Here is a 7437-nt window from a genome sequence, read left to right as displayed (position 1 = left end):
ATCACTACAACGCTTTGTCTGTCTTTAAGCACCCCAGTTTTCTCTTCTAAAGTGCCTATGTACAAGGGCACATGCAAGGCTGTATTTCTACTGTGACCAGGATATACTTGTCACTCATACTTGCTGGACACCTAAGAGCTGTAAAGCTCCAATCTGTGCTGTAGAGTTCTCCCAGGTCAGAGAAGACACCGGCTCAGAGAATTTCAAGTCAAGCTGAAGTGTCCAAGTTGTGTGGAAAAGCGTAGGCCATGGGATGGGGTGGGACCAGAAAAGGTTTTATTTGGGCATGCAGAACAAGTCCAGGAAGGCTTTCTAGAGATTTAAAGAAGAGACCAGGTTGCCTCAGCAGGGGGGTGACAAGGTACAAGAAGATACTGTCTCTAGGGACCAGCTGGATGGAGGCACGCACCCCAGCTCTTACTTGGAAAACCTAGACCAAGTCACTATGTAAGAATCGGGTGACGGATGTGGTGACATCCTCATTCAACTATTTCAGTCTGCCTTGGATACCTTCCCCTCTGCACCTCTGAACCACTTCTTCCCAGGTCCCCTTGCTTGTTTTTTAAAAAAAAAAGCAGCTGTGTGTCCCTTGTGCCCACCACATCCCGTAGTCTTCTCAGTTCCTCAAACTCTCCTCCAAAACTGAATTGTTTTGCTGTGATCAGGGAGGGCTCTGCCGGGACTCCTCACTGTCCTCCATCTCTCTGATGATTGGATCCATCTCTCCAGCACACGGTTACACGGACCGAGCCAAGCACACTTCATTTTAGACAGTGTCCTCCTCAAAGCCACTTGTGTTTACTTTGCTTGTAGGAGTGTGTATGCTGACATGAATGCCTGGCACATCTTCCCATTGCTTCTCACCGTATGTCTCAAAGTCCCCCCACTGAACCCAAGGCTCACTATTTTGGCTGGGGCCAGCAGGCCCCTACGGATCTTCCTGTCTCTGCCCCCTAGCATTGGGGTCATAGACATATGACATGATACCCCACTTTTTTTTTTTTTTTTTGTTTCTCGAGACAGGGTTTCTCTGTGTAGCTTTGCGCCTTTCCTGGAACTCACTCTGTAGCCTAGGCTGGCCTCGAACTCACAGAGATCCGCCTGCCTCTGCCTCCCGAGTGCTGGGATTAAAGGCGTGCACCACCACTGCCCAGCCGATACCCCACTTTTAATGGGTTCTGGGGGATTCAAACTCAGGTCCTCCAGCTCTCACAGCAACCATTAATCCAGTAAGCCATCTGCCTAGCCTTGCTTGTATTGTAAACTCTGACTGTGCTGAAGGCTTTGCTGTTTCAGAGTCATATGGCAATTCTTCATTCCTCGCAAACATAAGACTTTAATAAATTAGTTTGGACTTCCTATACATCCGTTGTTTTCTTAAAGTGGGGCACACCTGTAGTACAGACTTCCACACTTACATGCATACTAAGAACGAGAGCTGAATGTGGGCCATGAATAGAATGTTAAATTCTTACAAAACCATAGCCACATGAGACAAGCGAGCTCCGTGGAGCCAAAAATTCCTCTTCCCTTCTCCACGCCTGTCTCTGTGGCGTGCAAAACCAAACAAGAAAAGCAACGGTGGTGTGAGGACTTCCGGCTGGGACGCTTTTTTACCCGCTCAACGCATCTGCCAACCTTGCTGCTTCTCCTCTTGCTAGGACACCAGGGTCCCCTTGGCTGGAGCAAAGCCAGATTCTTCCCGTGAAGGTGTTCAAAGGAAGCCAACACTTCCGTAACAAGCCCGACTCGGTCCTCTCCTGGAGGGCAGGGCAGGGTGACAACTTGATGCGGCCTTAACACCTGGTCTCGCAGGACTTCATAATGTGCCCAGGAAGCCGTGCGCCAAGAGAGGAGGGGCTGCTGGGCTTCTGGTCTGCGGCAGCTGTCACCTGGAAGCCATATGGGTGGCCCTGAGGGGGACAAATTATGCAAAGCCCCCCCCAAACACACACCATCTTGCCCATCTCAATTCAACACTGATAAAAAGCTGTTGGGGGGCTGAGAAGATCAAAGAACGACATCCATTGCGCCCTACACAGATCCTAGCCCTGCGCCTTCTAGTGACCGAAACACCCAGTTCTCGTTGAGATCTCGGGGTAACACCACCCATTTCTGTCTGGGTGTTTACTCCTTACCTGCCCAGACCAAGTGAGTAGTTCACCCAGACTTGCCTCCAGTGGAACTGCCCTCTCGCTGGCTCTCAGGAAGGGCTTGTTTGAAGGAGGAGACCACCATAGTCTCCTCCTTCATGACACAACATGGCTGCTTCTGGAAGGTGGAATTCCTTTGCTACCAAGTTTGGTATCAAAAGGGCTCCTTGTGTCTTTGTCGTCACTTCTGTCTGAAAGGGCTAACTTCATAAAGTCTGACAAGGCCTCTGACTTCTCCCTCAGCTGCGTCCCCCACCTCCCCACATTCTTGAACTAAGCTGTTTCTAACGCTTTCTAACACACAGCCATGGCACAGCCCTAGGCTGGCATCCATAAACAGAAATAAAGGGCAATCCTGGAAGACACTCAGCACTGAAGTACTCCCAAGGGTAACCACACGAGCACGGGGCTTGCTTTGGCCAGACATGATTCCACTTGACCCACTGCTGGAGGTAATTCAACCAAGTCTGGCTGCCATGTCCACAGGCATCCTTTCTGCTTTCGGGACATTCGGAGCCAAGCAGACTATCTGTACTCACAGTCTGTCACGGACACTGGGCCCGTTTTGTGCCCACTTGTCCGTCTTGTTCAGCTTGTCACGAAGGGTTTAATTCCTCTGCTTTTGTCTAAGGAGACCATGCTCCCCACAGCAACTTCCGGCAGGTGTCTTAGGGAGCTGCTGGTGTTCCCAGAAGTGGACCACCACCCTGAGTTTTATTATGCAGGCCAGTCTCTATTTTTATTTCTTCACCTGCTGAGGCCGCCAAGATAGCACAGAGACAGTGGCTCATAAAGAACAGAAGTTTCTTTCTCACTGTTCTGGAGAATGAAGGTTCAAAATCAAGGTGGCTTGTAGGGGGCCACCATCTGGCCTATGCACACGGGACCTCTTTTTTCATGTATGCATGGGGCAGGGATGGGAAAGCAAGCTCTCTGGCATCTCTTCTGAAGGCTGCTAATCCCACCAGGAAGGCTTCATCCTCATGACCTCACCTAGCCCTAACTATCTCCCAAAGACCTCATTTGTAAGAACCACCACACTAGGCATATTAGGGAAGGGCATTGGGTCCCCAGTAATATACATCAAGCTGCTCCAAGTCCTAGTAACGGAACCAGCCAGAACTTGGGAGTTATCAGATGGGTCAAATGCTCTAAATGCGAGGTTCTATTTTGCTTAAGGCAATTAATGTCCTTTTTCAGGTCATTAGCCTCCTTTTGGTAAAACATATGGAAGAGTCAAAGTCAGTACCAAAGCATCGGGGTTGTTGATACCCAACAAGTACAGTTAAGAGGTCAGTACAAGGACAACCCTCAGCAATGTTTCCCTCCTAAGCCACTGAGCCTCTCTTGCTTAGAGCAGAGGCAGCAGTGTGACTGGCTGGTTTCTACTCAATGTACTCCTGTTTACAGATTTAGATACTTATTATGTGTGTATCTGGTACCTGAGCCAGTCAGAAGGTACTGGAGCCCCTGGAACCAGCTTGCAGACAATTACGAGCCATCACATAGCTGGAAACCAAACCCAGGTCCTGGGCAAATGCAGTACTCTTAGCCACCAAGACATCTCACCAGCCCCCATCATCTCTTTTGATTTCTACATAAATGAGACCATGTGCAGTCTTTTATGTATGGCTCCTTTCCCTTAGCATGCTTGGACTCATTTGTGCTATCAGGAATTCATTCCTCTTAAGAACTGCATGCCCTTCATAGAATGGGCTATGTGGTCTGTGGCTACTATAAATAATACTGAGTATCTTGTATAAAAACTGGTGTATGATCACATGGGTGAAATAGCTAGATGATGTTTCAGGTTTCAGGAAACTAGTAAACTACTTTCCTGGCTGGATCATTTTATGTCCTCAACAGCAGTGCCCAACAGTTCCACTTGTACCACCACCATTTGATCCATCATTTAAGCACGAACCCTTAACATTTTTAAAAAATATGTATTGGTGTTTTACCTACATTATGTCCGCACAGCACTTATGTGTCTGGTGCCCTTGGAGACCAGAAGAGAGTATCAATCTGGAATTACAGATGGTTGCGAGCCGCCACGTGGATGATGGGAAATAAACCGAGAAATTTGCAAGAGCAGCCAATGCTATTAAGACCTCTCCAGCTCCAACATTAGCCATTTTAATGAGTATGAACAGTTTATCAATGTGGTCTTTATTTGTATTTCAATGAGGACTAATGGAGCTGGATTTTTTGGGGGGCTGCCAGCTCACAGAAAATGACACAGAGACTTATTATTAATTATGAAAGCTCAGCCTATAGCTTAGGCTTGTTTCTAACTAGTTCTTAAAACTTAAATTAACCCATTTCTACTCATCTACGTGCTGTCATGTGACTCGTGCCATTTATCTCTCTTCCTGCATGTCTTGCTCCCTCTGCGTCAGGCTGGCAACTCCACCTTTCTTCCAGAGACCTCTCTGTCCCCAGGAGTCCTGCCTAAACTCTTCTTGCCTAGCTATTGGCCATTCAGCTCTTTATTAAACCAATCACAGTCACACATCTTCACACAGTGTAAAGGAATATTCCACAACACACTAATAACCTCATCTTACTAAGTTATAGAAAACTGCACACACACATGTATACACACGTGTGCACGCACATCTCTGTGCTAACTGGTTTTTATGTCAATTTGGCATAGGCTAGAGTCATCAGAGAGGAGGGAGCCTCAATTGAGTAAGTGTCTCCATAACATCAGGCTTTAGGCAAGCCTGTTGTGTATTTTCTTAATTAGTGATTGATGTAGGAGGGCTCCGTTCATTGTGGGTGGGGTCACCCATGGGGTTGGTAGTTCTGAGTTGTGAGAAAGCCTTGGGGTTGGGGGTAAGCAGCATGCCCCACCACCCATGGCCTCTGCATCAGCTCCTGCCTCCAGGTTCCTGCCCTGTTTGAATTCCTACCCTGACTTCCTTTAATGATGGACTATGATGTGGAAGTATAAGCCAAATAAACTCTTTCCTCCCCAGCTTCCTTTCGGTCATGGTGTTTCAACACAGCAATAGTAACCCTAACTAGGATAGACAGGACACAGACACAGACACACACACAGACACACACACACAGCACACACACTACAGTCATATACACATATATTCACACATAAATCAACTTAAAAAAAAGATGACTTGAAAGGCTGTCACTGCTTGACCATAACGGATTCTTAAAATTTTTCTTAAAGTACTGATTTTATTGATTAATACATGTCAAGTGTAGAAAAGGCTTAAACATGTACAATGTGTGTTTTATCAATCACTTGTTTCATTAATAAGGAAAACATGGAATCCTGCTACACTGGAGTCATGAGTAACAGTGACACTCTGATGTCCAAGCAATACTTCCACTTCCAGAACTCACCCTGCCTGTCCAGGGCACCCCTCCCCAATGCAGTGCATAGATACACACTGGCTGTCCCACAAGCTGGCCTAATGCAGCTACCCAAGGAGCCAGATAGCACATTTCACTTTATTAAACATTAAAGCACAAATGGATGTTCCCTGTAAAGGAGGGCTGAAGGACCCCACAGGAGGGAAAGGGACACTAGAGGCACAACCACACAACCAAGACCAGCTTCACAAAAAAGGCTCAATATTGATTTCTAGAGAGGAACAGGGCATGGTCAGCTCAAATTTGGTGATAACATCGGGATGAAGGACGCCAAGCTTCCCGATGCTTTGACCCCGGGCAAAGATTTCAGCACACCGCCCAGGGAAGAATGCAGAACCTGAAACAGAGGGAGAGAAAATCAATGTTTCTTCTGGGGGGAAAAAGTCAATAGCCATTTAACACTAAAAGCCTACAGGTCTCCTTTAAAAATAACCATTCTTCTTGAAGCCACTGGCTATGAAAATGTGTCCTCACACTTTCTAGTAGTAAGAAGGAAGCACTTACTGTGTTATACCAAGAAACTCCTACAGGAAAAAAACAAATCGGGAACAAATATGAAAATGAGAGCCTATACTTCTGATCATGGGGGCTGAGCTGGGAGGGGGCTGCAGGAGTATCATCGGAGTCTTAGGGGAACTAAGTCCCAAAAAGGACACAGGGAAAAGAAAAATGAGCCTGCACGGATGGAACATGCTGAGAAGCAGGCTTTCCTACACCAGTACGTACGTACTCCATTCTCTCCTTATGTCACACTTCACCTTATCACACAAGAAACCCACGATGAAATACCACTGCCACAGAGACCTGCACACGTGATCACAGGCCTGAAAAGAGCCCCTACGCATATCAGGAGTACCGTCTGTAAAGCCCCAGTGAAGGCCCACCCCATGCCAGCCCCGCACCAGTCCTAGCTGATTCTTGTTTTACTTCAAGGCAGCCCGAGAGCTTTCTTCATCTGCTGCCAGAGCACTGCTCCAGCTTCCCACCCAGTAACCATTCTTGAGGCTCAACCAGCTGAAAATGAACCAACAAGCCCGGAGGCCCACTCCCAAGCCACTAAATTACCAGTGCCACAGGAGGCTTATCAACACGCTGGACTCTGCTGTAGTTTAAAAACAATGCTGATTCATTTCTCTCAACACCCACTTGAAAAGGGATCAGGCCCAAGGCTCCTGAAGGATTCAAGCAAAATGTTTACTGGCTTGAACTATAAATACCCAGCAGAGCTGAGCCACAAGCCTGCAGCCTGCCACTCAGGGCGAGTGCATTATTTATGGGGGAGCAAACTGCTGTGTCTCTAATAGCTCCAAGGTCAGCATAATTAAGAACACAGAGTTGGATGGGCGGATAAGGGAATCTGCTACTATTGAGTTGATACCATAGAGACAGACTTACACCGACTGTCCAGCATGGAGAGATACTTGTTTCTATTCTCAGCAAAGAACAGGAAAACATTTCTGTCATTCTGAACCCCAAAGCAACATGGCTGAGTTTTGTTGTTTTGTTTTTTCCACATCTCATCAAGCTCAGTGACTCTGCTTCCCAGTCGAAGCAAGCTGCCCATTTAAGTGCTGCATTGGCACTGTGCACTATCCACAGCCAGCAAGGGGTGAGGAAAAAAATGTATAAAACAACTCAGAACCCAAACTGGACAGATAACAGAGAGCCTGGCAGGGACAGTAATTCCGGTTGAATCTGAAAAGATGACACACTTTCATCCTGTCAAAATGAAAATATAACTTAAAAGACAACACCACCCATTACTAACAAAATTAAAAAGACAAGACTGTCAACTCCACCCCAACAACAGGAAAATGGGGAGGGAGGGAGGGAGGGAGGGAGGGCTAGCTGTCCTAAAGGTGGAATGAAAGGGACTTTTCAAAGC

General features: G+C 47.0%; 1 protein-coding gene across 1 annotated transcript in view; it reads right to left on the bottom strand.

Moving 5' to 3' along the window:
- Positions 1-5334: 5334 nt before the first annotated feature.
- Farsb (phenylalanyl-tRNA synthetase subunit beta) overlaps positions 5335-7437 on the bottom strand; it is a 68040-nt gene continuing 65937 nt past the window's right edge. Inside the window, exon 17 of the mRNA XM_059278188.1 lies at positions 5335-5889. Coding sequence (XP_059134171.1) covers positions 5738-5889 — 152 coding nt within the window. The 3' untranslated portion in view covers positions 5335-5737. The remainder of the gene's footprint in view (positions 5890-7437) is intronic.

The sequence above is a fragment of the Peromyscus eremicus genome, chromosome 13 (assembly GCF_949786415.1).
Source record: "Peromyscus eremicus chromosome 13, PerEre_H2_v1, whole genome shotgun sequence".
Taxonomy (NCBI): Eukaryota; Metazoa; Chordata; class Mammalia; order Rodentia; family Cricetidae; genus Peromyscus; species Peromyscus eremicus.
Note: the sequence above shows the minus strand (reverse complement) of the source record. Positions and strands in the feature narration are given on the sequence as shown.